This window comes from Saccopteryx bilineata, chromosome 1 (assembly GCF_036850765.1).
Source record: "Saccopteryx bilineata isolate mSacBil1 chromosome 1, mSacBil1_pri_phased_curated, whole genome shotgun sequence".
Taxonomy (NCBI): Eukaryota; Metazoa; Chordata; class Mammalia; order Chiroptera; family Emballonuridae; genus Saccopteryx; species Saccopteryx bilineata.
The window spans coordinates 405,936,479-405,957,895 of record NC_089490.1 but is presented as its reverse complement, the minus strand read 5'-3'; the positions used below and the strand labels follow the sequence as shown (position 1 = coordinate 405,957,895).

Genomic DNA, 21,417 nt, shown 5'->3' with positions numbered 1-21,417 from the left:
ACTAAAGTGAAGCAACTATAAGTTGATGCTTCTCATCTCTCTAATCCACCCTCCTTTTTCTCTCTTTCTCTAAAAATCAGTAAATAAAATTTTTTAAAAAAGAAGAAGAAAAAGAAGAAACATCTCCCCTTGCTCTCTTCTGGTTTTGCTGGGCATGGAATGTCTTTCCGTCCCATCACTCCCGGGGGGTCCTGAACGCCAGATGAGTCTGTTGCACGCACACATGTCACTGGGTCCTGCCTTTTTTTTTTTTTTTTTTAACTGGGTTTCTGTTAAGTTCTAGGAGGCCTTTCTGTCTTCTGGGCACGTGATTTGTAAAGACTAACCCCCCATTCTTGTGGGCTGCCTGTTCACTTTGTTGACGTGACCTTCGGCTGCACAGAAATTTTAAATTGCCATGAAGTCAGGTGGATCTGTTTTTATAGTTTTGTTCCCTAACCCTTTGGGGGTCACACCCAAGAAACCGTTGCCAAAGCCAATGCCTGAAGCTCCCCCCCATCTTTCCTAAGGGTTGCATGTCCTAAGTCTCACGTGTAGGTGACCTTGTTCGAGTTCACCTCAGGCGTACGGTGTGAGGGAAGGGTCCGACTTCCCTCCTGGGCGTGTGGCTAGCCGGTTGCCCCGGCACCGCTGGCTGGAACGACTGTCGGCACTCTTTTCTGTTTGCTGTCTCACTGAGCAGTAGATCCTGGAGGTCACTCCCTGTCCGTTCCTCAAGATCGTCCCGTGTCGCCACGGCTGCCTTGCGTGTCCCCGTGCGGGTGTACCCGGTTGTGTATGGACGCTTGGGGTTGTTGCAGCCACTGCTTTTGCAATTAGCAACAATGTGGCAATGAGTGTAGCCTTCGTATTATTATTGTCTTTAGGGCAGATTTCCTAGAAATGGGAGCCTAAGGAGGTAGTCTGGTCAGGAATGACCAAGTCTCCCTCCGGGAGGCTGATGCTACCTACCCATCGTCCAGCGACGTGTGAGCATGTCTGTGTCCGCGGGCGCTGTGCCAGCACTGCGAACCCCACCCTTGCCGGCCTAGTGGGCTCAACATGGGAGGGGGTTACCTTCAATCACAGAATTATCCAAACCAGGAAAGCAAAGCTCCAGCTGGGATGAGGTCCACAGAGGGAGGCTCACAGCACCGGGAAAGTGTGTGCCCTTGCAGTGTGTGTGTGTGTGTGTGTGTGTGTGTGTGTGTGTGTTTGGCGTGGGGGACTTAACTGAGCAACCCAGGAAGGCTTCCTGAAGGAGGTGTTGTTCAGGGTGAGGATGTTGTTTCCAAACCAGTGTACTACTTATCCCATATTGGAGAACTTGGTGGGGGGGGGGGGTTCTGGGGGGAGGGGCTGCATTTATAAACAAGAAGTGTAATGGACAGCACAGACTGGGAGACAGAATAGCCACCTAAAGGTTTGTATTTGCTGTTTCATGAGACAGAGAGAACTTGTTTTTAACGTCATGTGATACTATTTCCCGAGGGGTGGCTTTGGGCCTTGATGGAAGGCCCTTCCCCTTGGCATCAGTCATTGCTTCCTGTCCAGGTCAAGTCCAGCATCGACACTTATAGGACCCACTGACCCGCAGGGGCTCCTGCGGCCCTGACGAGTGACCAGCGTCTGGCGGGCTGGGCCGTGCCGTGTGGCGGTGCTCAGTGACTCGGGCGGGGGTCTGTGTCACGGGCAGGGTGCTGGGAGGATGTGCCTGCTATTCTGGGCGACGGGCAGGAAGTGGCAGCTCCCGCAGGATCCGAGGATGGGCCAGCGCGAGGCGAGCTTCTGACGAGTGTGGAGATGTCAGCGTTTCCGGGCCGTGTCCTCGGCTGGCTCCCCTTTCCTCTGCTCTGTTCCTTCCTCAGCTGCGGGTTCTCTCCATCGGGGCCAGGAGACGATCCCCGTGATTGAAAGATCCGAGGGGCTTTCGGGGGAGGGGGGGGCAGGCAGGTGTGAGCAGGTGCCGCGGGGATGGCGCCGCAGCCCTGGTGGGGAGATGCCCCCCGCGGGGGTTAAAAGTGGCGGCTAGTACGGACCCGCGGCTGATGCCTCCTTCTGTTTTGCTGTGTCCGGTGACTTGGGTTTCCTGGTGTTCAAAGCTCCTGGTGCTTTTCTCTGGCCTCTGAGATTGGTGCAGACAAAAGAGGAGCATAACTGATGTCCACGAGGGGTCTCTGGGGCCCTGGCCAGGGGCTTGGTGGATAAACAGTAGATCCCAGCCCAGAGCCCGTGTCTGCCAATCCGGGGGAGGGGGGCGGTACTCTGAGATGCCCGTCTTCCGTGTCCCCCGAGTCCCTTCCTCTGACCTCACCGCTCCTTAGGCTCTCAGGTCCTTGTCCTGCTCTCGGCAGGTGGCCTCAAGCCTACTAAACCCTGCCTCAGGGCCTTTGCACGAGAGTTCCCTCTGCCTGGAGGGTCTACCCTCAGCCCTAGCTCACATGTCGCCCCGTGAGTGGCCCTGCCCTGTCACTCACTGGGACAGCTCCTTTCTGCTCCCTGGGGCAGCCGTCACAGTTTGTGCCTTGGTTTTCTGCTCTGTTTCCTCCCCTGATGTCCGCCCTGTCCCTAGCACGGCTCCAGGCACATAGTAGGTGCTTTCCAGCTGGGAGTGGGGAAGAGGGACAGAGCCCCATTCCGAGTGCCTGGGGTGCCACCGGAGGGCTTCCTGGTGGTGCCAATTGGCACCTACTGATTCCCACTTCTGAAATCTCCCATGGGGCCCCAGCGGCCTTACCAGGCCCAGGCGTCCTTCACAGCCTCCAGCAGGCGAGGACCTGTCTCCGCCGAGTCCTGGTCCCTCCTTGGCCTGGGAGTCCATCTCCCCGACCCCCGGTGCTGGGCGGCTGGTGGCAGGTGACAGAGGAGTGAAAAGCGCTGGGTGCAGGCAGTGACCTGCCTCTCCGGGGCTGGGGCCGGGCTGCCATCTGGCAGGACCGAGGATGCCGAGACCGAAATAAAGCTCCCGATTGCATCCAGCACTGAGCCACCCTGCGCCTGACCGTGAAAGGGACCCCAAGGCCGGCCCGTCCTGCTGCACAATCAGCCGCTTTCTCCGCCCAGGCCCTGAGTGGCTCCCGTCTGGGGGCGAGGTTGAGCCCGGCGCTGGGCGGCCCCCGCGTAGCTGTCCAGCCTGCAGAGCGCCCGCACTCCGGGCCGGCCTGGGGGCGGGTGGGGGCCGGGGCCGTCCAGCCTGCAGAGCGCCCGCACTCCGGGGCCGGCCTGGGAGCGGGTGGGGGCCGGGGCCGTCCAGCCTGCAGAGCGCCCGCACTCCGGGGCCGGCCTGGGAGCGGGTGGGGGCCGGGGCCGTCCAGCCTGCAGAGCGCCCGCACTCCGGGGCCGGCCTGGGAGTGGGTGGGGGCTGGGGCCGCCCGGGGCTGTTTCTAGGGTGGAGGGCACCGACAAGAGCCAGGATGAGCCAGGGAGGAAGCTCTGAGGAACTGGACTGTTTGTCTTAGGCCAGCTGCACAGAGAGGAAGTGGTGCTTCCTGGACACGCTGACCCTTCAAGAGCGGCGGCTCGGTGGGCAAGGCCGCGTCTCGTCCCGGGGAGATGGAGGCTTCAGCGTCAAGGACCCACCAGGTGCCAGACGCCTGTCCCTCCTGTCACTCGATCCACATGAACACAACACCCGGCCGTTGGGGTCCGAGCTCCGGGCTGGCCCCGCCCATGTGCGCCCACCCCCAGCCCCTGCAGGGCCAGGCACAGGGCCACTGCTCTGGGGACCGAGGGGACACCTCACGGGGCAGCTGAGGGCACCGGAGTCTGCAGCCTGGGTGTGGGCCCATACCTGGGGGGTGTGCGGGGCTCACCTTTCTCCTTAGCCGCTGCCACCGGGAGTCGTCGGTGTGGCCCCCGAGGCTGAGCTGAGGCCGTGGAGGGTGAGGTCAGGCTCTCTGAGGTCGGAGCCATCTGAGCAGCCAGCTCTGGTCTCTTGGACACAGAGCCAGGTTGTGGACCTTGTCATCCTAGCGGGGGGCTGGCTTGGGGCTCCCGTGTCCGGGGAGGCTGATGGGCTCACAGTAGCAGCAGCCAGCTGTCAGTCACAGTCTGGCTGGCCCCGTTGGGATATCCACAGCGTGATCGGGGGCTGGATGTGGGGGTCAGCAGCCGGGAGGTCTTGTCCCCATGCTGGGCAGTCAGGGAAACCATGGCGATGCCCCCCAGCCCCCATCCCTGCCTCTCCCCCTCAGTCTACCACCTGGAGGATTCTGTGAACACCCCGTAGTGAGCGCATGTCAGGCTCTGCCCGGCCGACTCTCTCTCGCAGCCCGGAGTCGGGGTACTGCCACCTTGGGCCTGAGCCTGGGCCACGCTGGGTCCCTGGGGGCACAGCGGCCACGGCTTGGGGCCGCCCCCTCCCGCCCGGCCTGCTCCTCCTTGGTGGCCTCATGGCTGTAGCAAGAGGCTGGCTGAGACCCAGAATTCCCCGTGGAGAGGGGACCCGACCGCAGCAGCCCAGGTGAAGGGCCCCGTGCAGGAGGCTGCCCTGGGCTGTGTGGGTTGGTCTGTTGCACCCCCTGCAGGCTGTCCCTGTCCTGGGGTTCCTGTTTGGTCAGCAGAAGGCTTTCCTGGAGTCGGGGACAGACAGGGGGCTTTCCTGCTGTGCAGGTGCGGGGAGGCAGCCAGCCCACCCTGGTCTCCTGCGTCCTGGGGCAGCGCCTGGCTAGCTCAGGAAGGAGGCCGCTGCAGACGTAGAGAAGGCCCCTTCCTCCTCTTTTGGGGGACCTCTGTCTCTGCTCCAGAGGCTGCCCACTGATGCGTGAGGCCACCACGCCTGGCTCTCACTGATGTCCTTCCAGAGAGTGACCGACCGGCGGCTCCTAGTGGCGCTGTTGCCCCTCTCTGCTGCCCCCTAGTGTCCGAGGAACAAGTGTGCGTGAGCCCTGTGGTCCCTGTGTGGGCGGTGCTCTCCTCTGGGCTTTACAGGTGCTGTTCCCTCTGCTTGGACCAGCCCCCCCCCCACTCCCACCACCTCTGAGAAGCCTCCCTGTTGATCCCCTCTCAGGGGAGCAGGAGAGGAAGGGGAAGGAAGGCTCCGGAGGGAAGTGGGTGCTCAGCGGGAAGCCCCCCCCCCCATGCCACTCGAAGGCCTGTGCTGTCCCTGGGCCTACAGGGTGTGTGCTTGGGGACAGCTGATGTGTGGCCACCCCTGGGAGGAATCCTGCCCTGCAGGCTCCTGCTGGCAGACCTGGGTGGCATCGCACTGAGCCCCTGGGGTCCTGGGCTGGCACCAGCTCCACCGGGGAGCCGCAGTGCCAGGGACCGGCATGACGAACGACACAGGCTGATCTGATGGCTGTCACAGCTTCGGTGACCCTTTACTGACTGTGTGATGCTGCCGGGCACCCTTGATACATTCTCACTTCCCAGTGGGGAAACTGAGGCTGAGAGGCCACACAGCCGCTCAGTTTCTAGGGAGCCCTGGAGTGGGGCCAAAGCCTTTCTAGTGGGAGGTTGAGGGGTTTCCTTAGCTGACCAGCGACAGCAAGAGGGACTTAAGCTAGACATGAGGAAGAACTTCCTCAGGCAGGGACACACCTTTCCAGCACTGGTGGGCTGTGCTGCCCCGGCTGTCTGCGGCTGTGCTCGGTTGCTGTCCTTCCTCCTTCCCGCCTTACCCCTCCTCGGGGCCTGGGAGCCCTGGCTGAGGCCTCCAGCCTTCAAAGTCACCCTCTTGGAAAGAGGGCAGTGCCGCCTGCTGTGCCTTCCTGGCCCAGACGGAGGAAGGGAGGCCAGAGAGGCCGGGGAGGTCCTGGCCATGCAGTCCCACCTTCCAGGGGGCCGGCAAAGGCCAGCTGTTCCAGGCCGAGGCTCTCCCCTGAGACAGGGGCCGCGCCCAGGCAGAGCGCATGGGCGCAGGTGCGTCTGGGAAGGCTGCCAACCCCTCTCCCGTCCCGGACAGAAACGGTGACATGCGTCCCCGGGGCAGATAAGGCTCCCGTCCGTGAGGTCACTTCAGCTTGTTCTCCGGCACCTTCTAAATATACCCTCTGAGGGATTTCTTATCACGGGCCAGGCCACACAGCCGGCTGAATGTAGACGACACTCTGGAGCATGGAGCCGGCCCTGGGCCGTGAGCTCACCCACTCTGCCCGCGGCTGAGCTGCTCCCAGGTCCCGAGCCGAGCCTCTCAGGACAGGCAGTGGAGGGCTCGCCACTCCTGGTCGACCCCGGGTGGCCGTTTTGTGGAAGCACAGGTCTTGGCGCGGTGGGAGGGGCGGGCTGGAGTCCATTCTCTGCCGACATGTAATGCTGTGTGATTCCGGGCAGCCACTCACCCTCTCTGAGCTTCCCTCTTTCTCCTGCCATGAGGGGCAGACCCACTTCTCAGATTTCATGTGAGGGTTGGTGGCTTCCCACCTGCCCACCACTGGGGCCCCTTAGGGGGGCGCTGTGGGGAACGATGGGAGAGAGGGTGTGGCCCAGCTCTGTGGGTGGGCGTTCCTGTGGTCTGAGGGACACTGAGAAAGCCCCTGGGGGCCGGCCCACGCCCAGGGTCCAAGTTCAGCCACCCACAGCGTGATGCTTGGACACGCATCTCCTGATTGTATGAGTGAGCCCCTGCAGGATCGCGTGTGTGCCCACCCACACATAGACACACACCCACCGAGACGCCCACAGCCGCCTCCCGGGGGCCCAACAAACTTTGAAGTGACCGCTTGGGCTGGCACGGCTGTGCCCTCAGCCGAGGCCCATCCCCGCCTGTCCCCAGGATGCCTGCAGTTGGTGCGGCCCTCGGTGCTCTGAGTGAGGAGACGCGGGTGTTGTGGGGAGACGTGAGCATGGCCACCAGCTCCCGTCCTCCTCCGGCAGGGGCTCGGGCCGCGGTGTGGCCTGGGGCAGGCGGACAGCAGTCTGTGTGAGCCCCTGGCAGGACCCAGCAGTCCACTGTCCACTCTGCCGGCTGTCAAAACAGGAAAGTGTGGCCAGTGCCAGGGCGCTGCGGTCACCACCCCTTGTCACCTCCTGCGGGGGTGCGATGGGGTATTTGGTGATCAGCCAAGACAAGTCTGAAGTGTCCCCGGCCAGGGAGCTCCCTGGACGTCCCCTCCGCAGAGGACTCTGGGACGGAATCTTGTGTTTGCCTCTACGATCACGTACATGATCGGGGTCCCTGAGCGTGGCCGTCGGGGTGAGCGATCCCTCCTCGTCCCCGTGTCAGCAAGGGGGCTGTGTCCTCCACCTGGTGCCCATGCCGCACCCTTGCCTGCGCCATCCCCATGGGTTGGGGAGAGGGTGTGGGCTGAGCCCTGACTCATCACTGCCTGTCGGGTGGACACTCTGAGCCTCAGCAGACGTGGAACTGAGAGCGGTCAGTGCCTTGCCAGGTTCCGAGAGGGCCGAGGGCTGATGGCAGGACGGCCAGGCCCGGCACAGTGTCCCCCCGTGGTCTCCCGCCACCGGCCCTGCAGCCAGGCTTCTCCGGGGGGCACCCGCTCCCTGCTGCCGGGGTCCAGCCTTGGGCAGCTGGACCACGGCCCATCTCCCAGTGCGTCCTGCCCACCCTGCCATGTCCTGACACGGTCCTGGCTGCTGGGTGGCCATGTCTGCTCCTGGCTCACGTTTGGGGAGCCCTCCTTCTGCCCAGTGCTGTTGGCATGCAACCTGGGTGTGTGTGTGGGGGGGGCTTGGAACTAAGGCTTCACGTGGCGGGTCTTTAGCTTAGGAGGTGCTGGGGGGGGGTTGCATTTTCCCACGGTCACCTGGGTGCTCAGTGGATACTGAAAGACAGAGGGGCCCGTGGGGTGTGGGCTGCAGACGCCAGGTGGTGACCCCCGGGCTGTGGAGACCAGGCACCTGGGAGAGTGCTGTGTGTCCCTGAGGCTCCCCGAGGGCCTGGCCAGAGCGTGAGGAGCGAGGGTCCTATGTTTCTGGTGTCCCCAACAGAAAAAGTGTCATCTGAAGCCCCCAGGGACGTGGGTTCTAACCTCCGAATAGCCCCTTGCTGGTGGCCTGGAGTCTCTTTATTGGGATCGGTACGGGGGCGCCTGGGGAGATGGTGCCCTCAGGAACCGTGCCCGCGGCTTCCTGTGCTGTCCTCGGGCGGGGACCGCGTCGCCCGAGCAGACCTTTTAAAGAAGTGAGGCTGGGTGCCGCCGCACCAGCTGGGGTGGAAGATTCAGAGCGGGAGCACCTGGACCCTGCCTGGTGGGCTGAGCACAGTGCCCGGCACCTGGTGGTAACGGGTGGGGTGGGGCTGCAGCCACAGGGGTGATGGGCACAGGGAGACAGGCGGTGGTTATTGTGGTCACCGGGCAAGAAGTAGGGGTCCCTGGGGTCCGAGTCTCACCTGGGGTATGTCACCTGTCTCTCCTAGCCCCCCCCCCTTTCCTGACATGGTGTGGTTTGGTCGGTGCCTCGCACTGAGTGGTGACCTTGGGGATCTATGAGCCTGGAGCCCTGAGCCCGAGTACGTGACCTTCCGTGGAAAACGTACCTTTGCCAGGGTGACCGCAGGACCATGATGGAGGAGCTGACTCTGGACGCCGGGTGGCCCTACATTCAGTGACAGGCATCCTCACGAGACACAGAAGTTAGCAGACACAGAGGAGGCCACATGGCATTTCTATGCGGAGGACAGTGGCACCGAATGTTGGGTCTGGCCCCCGGCACCGGGGTCCCATGCCCAAGGGGGAGGGGCTCAGTCTTTGACACAAAACTGACCCGGGATCCCTGTCCCTGTGGCCCTGGGCCTGTCCCCACTGCCTCCGAGCCTTGGTGTTGCTGTTGCTGGCCACTGCCTCTTGTTCTGTAATTCGGGGCCCTGTCCGGGCTGGGTGACCAGGAACGGAAGGCCAGCCCCACACAGCCCGGGACCTGGGCCCGCGGGATGGGCCTGCTGAGATGTGCCCGCCGAGATGTGCCCAGCCCAGCTCCAGCTGGAGCAGAGCTGGGCACAGGCTAGGCCAGCACGCGAGGCTTTGGCATCTCACTGGGCACGGCCGCCCACTGCCCCACACCTCGAGGACAGCCCTGGCAGGACCTGAGGCGGGCCCCCTCTGGGAGACCAATGTCACGTGGGTGTCCACGTCCAGGGGCGCTGAGGCCACCAGGCCCTGGGGCTGGGCGGGACTCTTCCACGGTGGTCTTTGTACAAGGGGAAGCCCCTCAGACGGGGTCTGGGACGAACACGTCACTGCCCCCGCCCGGCCTCGAGCTCTAGGTCGGCTTAGTACCAGTTTATTCCGGTGGAGGCCCCAGCCCCGCGGACGGGCCCTGAGCCTCGGTCAGCATCTTCAAAGCCTTTGTTAAACTGTGTGCAAACATCATTTACTTCGTTTCCTTTAAAACAAACAAAAAGAATTGTTTTACATGGTGATAAAACACGGATGGCGTACAATCTCCCACCGTAACCCCTCCAAGGGCACAGCTCGCCGGCAGGAAGCCCGTTCACACCGTGGTGCAGCCATTTCCAGGACTCCCCCCCCATCTTCCCAAACTGACGCTCCGTCCCCACGAGACACTGACTCCCTCCCTGCCTCCAGGCCCTGCCCCCCCATCTACTTTCTGTCTCTGGGTCTGAGTCTTCAGGGGACCTCACAGGAGCGGGTCACAGGATCTGTCCCTCTCTACCTGGCTTCCGTCCCTCGGCAGAATGTCCTTGAGCTTCCTCTAAAGCAGGGGTCCCCAAACTACGGCCCACAGGCCGCATGCGGCCCCCTGAGGCCATTTATCCGGCCCCCCGCTGCACTTCCGGAAGGGGCACCTCTTTCACTGGTGGTCAGTGAGAGGAGCACTGTATGTGGTGGCCCTCCAATGGTCTGAGGGACAGTGAACTGGCTCCCTGTGTAAAAAGTTTGGGGACCCCTGCAGCCTGAAGCATCCTGTTTTCCTCTTGCGCCCATGAAGGTGTTCAAACCCTCTCCCCGATTTATGCGCTCAGGAGAGGGAGCAAGCTCACAGATGGTGCGCACCTAAGGCCCTTGGGGGCGTCCCGTGCGGAGTCCCCCCCCTTCCTGCTCGGGGCCGCCCCTGGCTGTGTGCCGAGGGCACCCTCTTGCGTGACGTGGGTGTGGTTCCTGATGGCGGTTCTGCACGTCCCCGTGGACCAAGGGGCTTCCTGAGGGCTCCCAACGCCTCCCTCTGCCTTTCCCGGGTTTGGCCGTTGGGTCAGCTGAGCTGCCCCAGCCCAGGACGGGTGCCGATGGGGTCCAGCCTATGGGCAGAAGGGTCTGCGGCCCCGTTGGTGTCCCGGCTCTGTGGGCCCCCGGAGTGTCCCCCCACCCCCGCTGCCCTGGCAGGGTGCCCGCCTTCTTCTGTGCTCTCCGGGCACCCGGCCACGGCAGACAGAGCAGCTATGCCCGATAATGTCTGGACGTCCCTCGGGGCTGGAGCTCGCGGTCACGGCCCCTGAGCTGGCTCAGCCGCCAGGGCACAAGCAGGGCATTGTTCCGTGGGGCCGTAGCTGCCCTCACCTCTGGGCGCGGCCTCTTCCAGCTGACAGGACACGCCCGCGTTGGCTCAGGCAGCCCCCGGGGACCCGAGTGGCCTCTGGGGCTTGGCATCTTTCCTCCCAGTGGCCTCTTCTCCACTCCCCGTCCAGAAAATGGGTCCCGTCCCTTCCTTCCCTGGGCCTCCACCTCCCCACCCCCCACTCTTGGGGGTCTGGGGCTGCCTGATTTTGGAGCCTCAGGACTCAAGCCGGGTCAGAGGGCCGGTGGCTAGCCCTGCAGAGGCAGGAGGGGGACCTCAGGCATCCCAGGCTGCGACCCGCCCCCTCCGAGGACAAGGACCCTATCTTGGCCTGTCTGAGGCTCCCGGGCCCTCCCAGCACCAGACGGGGCAGACAGACACACACTCTGCTACGTGCGTCTTTCTGAAACCCGCACAACGTGTTCCACTATCTGAGCCACACGCAGGGCTATTAACCTCACCCCCTCTCAGCCCAGGGTCGCCGGGCCCAAGAGGAGGGGCTCCTTGGGCAGGCCCGTCACTGAGGTCCCACTAACGGGGACAGTGCGCGGCAGATGGCCGCCCGGCAGCGAAAGGGAAACCGAGGCACGCCGGCGCGGGGTCTGAAAGGCGCCAAGTCTGTGGTCTTGTGGGAGAGAGACGCCGCCCCGACAGGTCAGGAAGCAGGGCCACCTCGACGCCTATGACAGCAGGGACATGGCCACCGCGCTCTCTTCTGCCTGTGCCCCCAGAGGCAGGGACAGGGGACAGAGAACTTTCCGCACATGGCCCTGGGCGTGGAGGCTGGAGGACGGGGTTCCGGCAGCTCTGGGCAGCAGCACCCACAGACCCGGGTCCTGACCCTGGCTGGAGCGAGCCCCTTCCCTTGGGGCCTCACTGTCCTCCAGCGTGGGACACAAAGGCTCGGGGGACAGTGGTGTGGGGTGCAGGGTGCATGGCGGAGGTGCGGCCGGTTTGCTGATGTGAAGACTGTCCGGAAGTTGAATGACGGCCCAGGGGACGTCCACGCCCCGATCCCTGAACCTGCCGGCTGGTGACCTGCCCGCCGTGGCGAAGAGGCCTTGCAGGGGTGGCAAGGGAGCGATCGGGACAGGGGAGGCCGTCCTGGATTACGCCGTGGACCTCACTGGCATCGCAGGTGTCTTTAGACAGAGGGACGGGGCCAGAGAGGGAGGCCAGCTGTGCTGCTCTCCCTGTGACCTCCCCAGACCGGCCTCAGGCCCCGCCACAGACCTGCGTCCCCCACGCACGCTGCGGTCACCTCCCTGGTTTGATCTCGGAAGAGTGGGGGCCTCAGTTTCCCCATCCGTGCTGTTCGCCCGAGGAGAACCGGCCGCATCTGGTGGGGATTTGCTACCACCTGTAAAGTGCTGGTGGGCAGCTCGTGGTGGTGGTCACGGGGAGTGGCCGACTCATCCCCACAGGCTGGGGTGGGCAGACACGAGGGAGGACCGGTCTGGCCCCAGGCCTGGGGAGTCCTGGCCGACACCAATGCCTCCTCCTGCGTCTGGCCGTCCTGCTGTCCACAGTCCCCCAAGGAAGAGCCCGTGGGCTCCGGCCTGTGTTGGGGAAACTGAGGCAGGGGGACCTACCCAGGTCTGTGACCCTGGCTGGGGGAGGGGGCTGCCAGTCGTCACTGGACCTCCGTTGTACAGACACCCCTGTGGCCCCGTCTGCACCCCGGGGTCTGGGAGTGGGTGGGTGCGTGTCAGTGGTCCTCGGGACATCACCGCCGTCTAAGCTGTTTTCATCATCCACTGACCCCCCGCCCCGGTGACCCCAGTCTGCTCTCCGTCCTGGGGGAGCTCCCATCTGGACAATTCATGGGAGTGGAGCCCCATGGTCCGCGGTCTCATGTCCGGCTTCTCGGTGCCATGTCCTACCGGAGGTCTGTCCGCTGGAGTGAGGGTCAGCTCCCCACTGGCTGTCTGGGTGGGCCACGCTCACTGCCTGGGTCACCGGCTGCTCCAGGGAGGGGTGTCTGTGTGGAGCGGGCGGGGCTGACCGTGTCCTTCTGTCTTGCAGCTTCCTCATCGTCCTGGTCTGTCTCATCTTCAGTGTGCTGTCCACCATCGAGCAGTATGTCACCCTGGCCACAGGGACCCTCTTCTGGATGGTACGTATGGGACAGCTGTCACAGCTGCCCTGGGGGGCTCTTGTCTCCCGGCCCTGTAGGCGTGGAGTGGGCGGAGCCGCACCTGGTTCCTCCCACCTGCACGATGACCCCGCCCCCCCCGCTTTTGCTGGCCAGCAGCTATAGTGGCTTGCCTTAATACTGGGGGACTGGAGATTTGGGGGCCACCCTCTCTCCCCTCCAGCTCTATTACTTGCCAAGATGTGACCGTCAGACTAGCAGTTTGAGCCTGGTGGTCCAGGAGGGCTTCCTGGAGGAGGGGGCTTCTGAGTTGGGCCAGGAAAGGAGGATAGGAGGACATGGGCGTGAGGAGCTGGCATTGTGGTCGGCAGAGACTGGCCCAAACCTGTGCTTTGGTCCCAGGTCTGGGTGATTCTCGGATGGGTCAAAACTGGTGTGTGGACCCTACAGCCATCCCAGCCCCCTGCCCACCTGAGCAACCCCCCAGCACTGCTCTCACCTTCGTGCCTGGGTCTCTAGCCCCCATGGAGGGACTGGGGGGTCAGGGAACACAGAAGAAATTGCCAACACTGGAAACTGGCCCCTCCCACTCCCAGCCTGCCCAAACCCCTCACTTGGAGGGCTCCTCTGCCCCCCTCCCCAGCCAGCTGAGAGCCCCTTGGACAGGGCCTGGAATGGCCCCGACAACCTCAGGCAGCCCGGCCGAGCTGGGAGCCAGGTGCCAGAAACATGTGACCTCACGAAGGGGACACTTCCAGGTGGACGTGTCTGAGAGGCTGCGGGGAAGCTGGGGTGTGAGGGGGACGGCCATGTCCCCAGGCAGCCTCCTGAACACAGACACCAACCGCGCTGGCATCTGTCTGTCTGTCTGTCTTCCTGTGCACGTACCCCCCAACACCAGCAAAGCGGAGAGGACCACGACGCCCACCGCCGGTCCCCAGCCCCACGGGGCTGGCCGGAGGGCTTCAGGCTGGGCGGCCCGGTCAGCTGGGCTCCGAGTCATTCCTGCACAGACACCTCTGTCTTTCCTGCTGGACCTGGAGTTGGGAACGGCCTCCCTTCTTGGAGGTGCGAGAGGAATCCAGCTGGATTTCTTCTCGTGCCCGACCAGGGTGGCTCTTGTGGTCTTCAGTTGTTGATGGTCCGTGGGGCGGGGGGTCCTGGCGGGTGGGGATCAGAACCCCTCTTAGTGGTCCAGTTGTCCTTCCAGCCTTCCAGTCCCCGAATGCCACTTCTTCAGAAGCCTACCTTCCCTCTGTGCTGAGAGGTGGCATTTGTATTGTAAACCAGATGCCCAGGTGCCCAGTGGGTCCACTTGGGGAGCCCCCTGTCCTGGGCCACTAGTCAGAGTATTTCACCTCCCCGGGCCACCTGCTTCGATGACCAGCGTAGTGACACCGGTTTCATTTGGGGATGTGGCGCCATGCGTGGACGGCTCTTCCCCGATGTCGCCCTCCCGTTCTCGTCTGTTGGCTCTTCCCAGGACCTTCACGACTTGTCCTGCTCCAGGGACAGAAATTGATGGCATTTAATGGGTGGAGCTGGGGAGGCTGATGCAGCCCTGTGGTGTGGGGGAGGCCCCCGTCCACGATCGTGCTGGGATTGTCAGGAGGGGTGCGCGGTTTTGTGGTGTAGGTTTCAGACGGGGGTGCTGACGCGTGTGTCTAATAATAATAATAATAATAATGTAATAATAATAATAATAAAACTGTAAATGTAGTTGCTGTCCTTTGCCGTCACAAACAGGAGTCTTCTCTTCTGCTAAATTGCCTGGAGTTTGTTTCCTGGGATTTCTTTTTTTTTTTTTTTTTTTTTTGAGTAGCTGTGAATGCCATTGATTTTTGTCACTTAAATGGCCTGTTCGTGTTCGCGGTGGTTTTATTTCTCCTCTGGTTCTCTTGTGTTTTCTGGACATGAACACGCGAGCTGAGGCACACGGCGTGGTGAGCACGCTGGGCGGCATGGAGACATGGTGTCCGTGGGTCATCCCGGCTCTCTCTGTCTGAAGGGCAAGCCCCTGGGCGTCCCCTGAATGCACCTGCTGGCCTGGCGCGCACACGAGGGCGTGAATCTAACGTGCCGCCGTGAATTTGACATGTGTCTGTCTTTCCTGACTCTCGGAACACTGATCCACTTGCTTTTCTGGGATGAGCCCCCCGCCTCCGGGTCCTGGTTTCTTGTTTTTACTGTCTTCTGTTGGGTCACGTCTCTCGTGTAAAAGTAGGGACCGGTGTAATGGCCAAGTGGGACGGCGTCTTGGGGTCACGTGTTACTCCTGTGTCCACCCCGCTCCTGGGGGGCCCCCCAGAAGCAACGCTGGTGCCAGCTCGGTCTGTGTGGGGGCCCCTCCGGGGGCTGTGGCTCCTGCACTCAGGTCGTGTGTCCCCACCACGAGTCCAGAGAGAACGAGCCTCATACACCCCTGCTGTGGGCAGGCCCATCTCCCCCTGCAGGTGAGCGGTGGGCACAGGCACGGCTGCTGGCTGCAGGGGGTCCCAGGTGCCTTCTCTGGTCCTGTGTCCGCGTCCAGGGTAGGAACTGTCCTTCCCCCTGGCTGGCTTTTCCCCCCCCCCCCCGCCACACCGCCGGGCGGGTGCTGGGAGGGGCGGGAGGGCAGGAAAAGAGGTGGGGTGTCTCTGGTGCTTCGGGGCGCCACGTGGCGAGTGAGGTCCCAGCTGGACCCCACGGAGCATGTCTGAGCTAGACGTTGCAACTCGAGTTCTCTCCTCATGGCCTAGGGGACCGAGCTGCTTATCCAGGTGGAAACTGAGGCTGGAAGAGGCCAAGAAGACCCAGCCAGACTCCAGGCCCAGACTCCAGGCCACCCTCGGCAGGTCCGGGCCCTGCCCGCAGGGCACTGGCCGATGTCTGCTGTCCTACTGAGTGCACCAGGCCAGGGAAGGGACTGGGGCTGTGACCAGGGCCTGGTCGGCCTCTCTCCCTATAGGAGTGTCCTGGAGTTGCCATAAAAAAAAAGTCCCCCCCAAAACCCTGGGCGGCTAGAACCTGAGATGTTTACGCCCCCCGTCCTGGGGGCTGGAGGGCCGAGATCCAGGGTGGGCAGAGCAGGTTCTTGTGAAGGCCTCTCTCCTCGGTGCGCTGAAGCCGTCTTCTGTGTCCCCCGCATGGTCATCCTTTGTGTGCGTCCGTGTCCTGGTCTCCCCTTCTTATAAAGACACTGGTCACATGGCATTAGGACCTGCCCTGGGGACATTTTTACCTTAACCACCCGTTTAAAGGCCCTATCTCCAAACACGGTCACATTTAGAGATGCTAAGTGTGGAGGGGGAGTCAGGGCTCCAACGTAGGAATTTTGGGGTGTGGGACACGGGTCAGCCCATGAGGATCCCCTGATGTCTTGGGGGTCGTTCCCGCACTGCTGGGCAGTTTACCCTCGGGTTTGAAGCAACTCCAACCACGTGGAGTTCCCAGGTCGGCACAGCAGGGGTCCCCCGCTCAGACCCCGTGTCCTGAGTTCAAGTGGCAACCCACCCAGTCCTTGTGCAGCTCAGAGGCAGCCGGCAGGGTGGCAGAGCTGGGTCAGACCCGCTGCGAGGACCCTCCCAGCCGTACCCTGCGCGTCTCTCAGCCAGGGAATCTCACGGACGGGCCGGGGGGTCCACCCTGAGCCAGCCCAGGGTGAGAGGTAGACCAGGGGTCCCCAAACTACGGCCCGCGGGCCGCATGCGGCCCCTGAGGCCATTTATCTGCCCCGCTACACTTCCGGAAGGGGCACCTCTTTCATTGGTGGTCAGTGAGAGGAGCATAGTTACCATTGAAATACTGGTCAGTTTGTTGATTTAAATTTACTTGTTCTTTATTTTAAATATTGTATTTGTTCCCATTTTGTTTTTTTACTTTAAAATAAGATATGTGCAGTGTGCATAGGGATTTGTTCATAGTTTTTTTTATAGTCCGGCCCTCCAACAGTCTGAGGGACAATGAACTGGCCCCCTGTGTAAAAAGTTTGGGGACCCCTGGGGTAGACCCTGAGGTCTTGGGGGACCCCCCCCTTCCAATCTGGTCAGGCCTCCACTCTTCTCTGGGGCCAGCCAGGAGTTCCTTCCTTCCCAGACAAGGGCTTCTCATGTTTAGACAGAACTCACTGTCTCAAATCTCAGGGCACAACGTGGCCCCAGAGCAGGGGCGGCTCCTGTCCCGTCCTGGCCCCGCCCCCTGCCTGGCTTCCTTCCTTGGCACTGCCTCCTCCCTCCTGACATCTCTGAGGCTCGCCTGCCACCTGGTGGCTGATCTCTGAACTGCGGGCGCAGTACCCCTGAGCATGGGCTGGGGAGGCAGCAGAGGGGTGGGTGTCTTATACCCTCTCCCTCTGGGACCCGGGATGGGTGTGCCCAGAGCCCAGAGCCCTGTGCCCACTTTGGCCCCACCTCCCTTTCCACCCTTTTGAGGGCATAGACCTCAGGCTGGCTCCTTGGTCCCCCATTTTCTCCTGGGAGCCACCTCCCTGCCACCACGACAAAAGCCACCAGCGGGCACTGTCCACTCAGCCATCATTGCCTGGGGTGGGGCGTGGGGAGTGTGTGAGAGGGGACGGGGCTTTCTCTGAAGAACCTGATCATTCCAGAAGCTCCCTGTGGCGTTTAGGATGAACTCAGCCTCTCTGGGCCCCAGAACGGGCCCCCCACTCGGGCAGCCCGGCCCCACCATCGGCCCTCCCCTCCCCCTCCCTGCTCTCTCTGAGCAGGTGGACTCTTGCTGACCCTGGGACACTCCCAGCCGCCTGGGGCCGTTGCTCTGCTCTGGGCCAGCCTGTTCTCTCTGGCATGCGACGGGACCGGCTCTTCTTCTCGTCCAGTTTCAGGCCCTCGCCTGGCTGTCACTGCCTCAGTGTGCCCTCCCGACCTGCCCTCCGCAGGGGCCCCAGCCCTGCCTCCCTGTGCCTGAGCCCTGTACGTGCTGGGGGCTGTGGTGGGCGCCCAGGCTCAACGATTCCACACCCCCCCAGAGGCGGGCCCGTGTGTCCAGCACGGTGCTTCCCCATGTCTGGAACACCCTGTGAGCTCACGTACCCAGAGCTGTCCCCTGTGGGACACCCCAAGTTGCTGTGAGGGTCCCAAGGCCTCAGTTTGCACCCCTGTAAAATGGAGAGGCCGGGCAGGACGGCCTCAGACGAAACCTCCCAAGGCCTTGGTGGGTTCCCAAGGTCTTCCCAACTCACGGTCTGGCGGTGTGTGTGGCTGAGCGTTGTGGCCACAGCAAGTGGGGACTGTTGGGGACACCGTGGGGAAGAGGTAGCCACAGGTCCGTGCCCCGGAGGACAGAGGCGAGTTATGTCGGGGCTGGCTGGGAAGGAGGTCCAAGGCGAAGAGAAACAGGGAGTGAGATGTGTCTGAGGGATGCTGAGGGCTTCCTGGAGGGGGAGGACACCCTGACAAAGGGAGGGGAAGAAGGGTACTAAGTGAGAGCTGGGGGTTCCCTCACCCCCAGCTCTGTGAGAGGCAGGGTTCCCTCCCACAGCTCCCAGCTCCCAGGGTGGGCCCAGGTCTCTCTCGGTGCACGTGGAAATCAGGCAGCTTAGAGGAAGAGGCTTCGGTCTCCGGGGGTGGGGTGGGGTGGGGAGGGTGCCCACCCCAGGCAGAGGCGGGCTGGGTGGGGAGTGGGCTGAGGCGGCCCCGTTTGCAGCCCCACACCCTACCCAAGGAGTGTGCAAACGCGAGCCAGATGCAAAAACGCCAGGTGGCGCTGTTGTCCAGAAAATGGGGACGCCGCTGGCTGGGGGCCCAGACCACAGCCTGGAGCCAGGAGGGGCCGAGGGTGGGCTCCGTGCAAAGGGGTTTCGAGAGCAGCACAATCTTTAAATGGTGGAAAAAAATTCACTCAAAGCTGTGTTTTCCCAGAGAGCCCATATTTCTTCTCCCCCTTTCCCGCCCCCCATTTTTTTTTCATAGGCCTTGCTTTTATGGTGCCAGAAAGCTGTTATCTCAGCCCGGGGTAAGGAAGGCCCAGGCGGCCTCAGAGGGATTAAGCGTTCTGCTGAACCAGGGATATTTGGTGGGCCTGAAAAAGCCATTTTGTTGGAATCTCATCTCTGCTGTGGGGGTCTGACCGGGGCCTGTTAACAGCTGCTTTGGGGTGCTGAGCTTTGTCCGTGGATCCCCGGGGTGGGGTGGGGGGAGGAAGGGACATTTCAGGGGCCCTGGGGGGCTAGTGGGGGCATTGGGACAGCGTCCGACTGGGTTCCCGAGTCCAGGGACAGATTGCCCTGTGTGTGCACATACGTGTGTGTACATGTGTGTCTGCTGGTGCACACCGCCCTGGGCCCACACGTGTGGGGGCCCACACTTTGCTCCTGGGTCCCTGGCCATGCCCTGTTCAAGGGTCCTCGGTTTGGGCGGGAGGGGGCCAGGCCCTCCTGTGTCCTTCCCTGCCCTGCGGCCATGCAGAACCAGCCCCCTCACCCCACTCTGTGCAAGCAGAGACCCTGCCCTGCCCGGCCAGGTGAGAGGCCCATTTCTGTCTGAAAAACGCAGCTCGACCTTGTTTTTTTTTTTCTTCTCTCTTTTTTTTTTTTTTCAAATCCCACACAAAGAGAGGCTCTCCAAAGCACAGCACAAACACAGGTAACTGTGCCTCTCTGGTGGAGAACATACCGGGGAATTGTCCTGCCGTGCTTACGGCTGGGAACACCGTGAGCCGCGGCCCAGAGGCCTGAGGGATGAGGTCATTGCTTGTGGCTTCCTCCCTTGCTGCTGAGGCTCCCTCCCGCCAGCTGCCCCCCCCCCCATCAACCCCAGCACAGAGAGAGACCCTCCCGGTCTCTGGGCCCCATTTTCTCAGCTGCAGAATGAGGCCCTTCTCGGGACGCTGTGGGTCCCCGTTTCGTGGAGTGAGGTCCGGGCTCTGTCCCGGGTCCCCACCCAGCAGGCCCCTGCAGACACCCCTGTTCCCACACCCTCACTACATCAGTAGGGGCCACGGTGCTCGGGTCAGGGCCAGCTGCAGCCACACCCTGTGCTGTGTGTCCTTTGCTTGCTGGAGGGGACGAGTGTCACAGAGCTTAAGTCACTTCTGCCCCAGGTCAGGGAACCGGGCGGGGCGGCCCAGATCTCCTGACAAGAAATCCCCAACTAAGGGCTGTTCTCTCCTCCGAGGCGAGGCCCCTTGCTCAGCCTGCTCTGCCGGCCCCACTGCGCGGTGAACTCGCGCCCCCCACCCCCAGGAAGCCCTCTTCCCACTCCGTGTCACCTCCCTGCATGCCCCCCCACCCCGTGGTGTTATCTACTTCCTCCTTGAGACCTCGGGGCACGCTGGGAAGACCCCCTCTGCCCCACTCGGAACCTTGAGCTCCTTTCTCTCATGGTCCCTAGGACTCCCAGCGCCTGCCGGGGCCTCCTCCGCCATTATTCCACCCTCACCGCATCGGGTCCGGGTGGGGTTTCTCTCCTGCGTTTCTTCAGCCAGCGAACATGTATTAAGCGGCGACTACATGCAAATGGGTGCGGGGTATTGAAGGAGGACATGGGCCTTGTGTTTGCACCCCAGGGCCTCCGGGAAGAGGGTGTCAGTGCCTGAGTGTTGGAGGGAGGGCTTGACCCCCCGTCCCGGGGAGCCAGCCAGCCAGAAGGGAGCGGCGTACGCGCCCCCCCCCCCCCCCCCGCACACCTGTGTGTTGCGTGCACACGTGTCCCGCTGGGCTGCTGCTGGGGTAGGCCTCCGCCTGGTAGCCAGCTCTCCGTGGGCAAACCAGAGCTTTGCAAGTTTGGGGTCAAAACCGTACCAGCTAGAGAAGAGGCCCCCAACCCACCATAGTCACATTTCTGATGTCTGTGGAGAAGGGTGCGTGTGTAGGGGGGCGTGCTCTGGAGCCAGTGGTCAGCTGGGTGGCTCGGCCTGCCGTGCGTGAGGAGCCCCTCTCTCTTCTGCCCGGGGCCCCGCGTGGGACAGGGTGGAGGGCCCGGGAGGGGTGACTGTGGGTGTAGGGGGTGGCCCCGGCACTGACCCGAACAGGGCGTGTCTGGTGGGGCGGGCACTGTGGGGCCGACCATCTCTGCTGGGTGGCGTGAGAAAGACCTAGGCAGCCCCCAGGTCTCCCCACAGGTCCAGGTCACCCCCTGACACCCCTGCGTGAGTCTGTGGGCCGAGGCTTGGGGACCACCGAGCAGAGGTTGTAAATACGGCCCTTGGCCAGCGCGTCAGAGCCCCTGTGCGGATGGGCAGGGACCCCAGGAAGGACGGCCCCACCCTGGCCATTCTGTGGACACAGCCTGAGCCGTCTCCAAAGCCCCCAAAGCAGGGCCCCTGGTCCTACACCAGCTGTGTTCTGCCTTCGCCTCCCTCACACTGATGGGCGCTCTGTCTGCCCTGTCCACCTTCGAGTGTCCACGCTGCCTCGTGTATGTGGAGTATTTTTTTCTCACTGCATGTGGTGGTCGTGGGTTTTGGCCGCCTTGATCTAGAGCCTCCTCGGTCCCGGCCTGGTCTCCTTCCCGGGCTTTGAGGGGCGAGTACCACTGTCCTCAACTGTGGAAAGGGGTCACAGTTTTCCACCCCCCCCCAAGAGTGTCCACGCAGGAGGAGGCCGAGGGCTCGAGGCTCGTGAGGACCTCGGAGGGGCCCCAGGCAGCGGCTCAGGCCAGCCCCACCAGGAACAAAGTTTACACCCCACCCGGGCCCCCCGTCCCTGGTGGGGGTGTCGGGGGTTTGAGCTGGCTGCGTTCCTGGCCTGGAAGCAGCTGCTCCTGAGGGGACAGCTGACATTCCTTCGTGCAGAGCCTGTGCTCAGCCGAGAGAGAGCCGTGAAAACGGGAATCCTCGGCTGTAACCAGAACCTTCCGCGAGGACACCGGGGCCCTGTGTCGGGGTGGGGGGGGGCTCCTATGGTGACTCGTTTCTGTAACAAAGACATTCTCTGTGAAGCCCACAGCCGGGACTCACGTTATCTGCTGCCAGAGTGGTGCTATCGATCA

The 21,417-nt window shown here is 62.9% G+C and overlaps 1 protein-coding gene and 1 long non-coding RNA gene across 9 annotated transcripts in view; one reads left to right on the top strand and one right to left on the bottom strand.

The window, feature by feature from the left end:
• KCNQ1 (potassium voltage-gated channel subfamily Q member 1) overlaps positions 1–21,417 on the top strand; it is a 321,605-nt gene that overhangs the window by 29,353 nt on the left and 270,835 nt on the right. For all 8 annotated transcript variants that reach the window (XM_066252331.1, XM_066252330.1, XM_066252332.1 and 5 more), the window contains exon 2: positions 12,421–12,511. In XM_066252331.1, coding sequence (XP_066108428.1) covers positions 12,421–12,511 — 91 coding nt within the window. The remainder of the gene's footprint in view (positions 1–12,420; positions 12,512–21,417) is intronic.
• LOC136320942 (uncharacterized) lies at positions 1,392–3,161 on the bottom strand. The gene is made up of 2 exons (XR_010728393.1): positions 2,717–3,161; positions 1,392–2,104 (listed from the first exon to the last, which is right to left on the bottom strand). It is a non-coding gene; the product is annotated as an uncharacterized lncRNA (long non-coding RNA).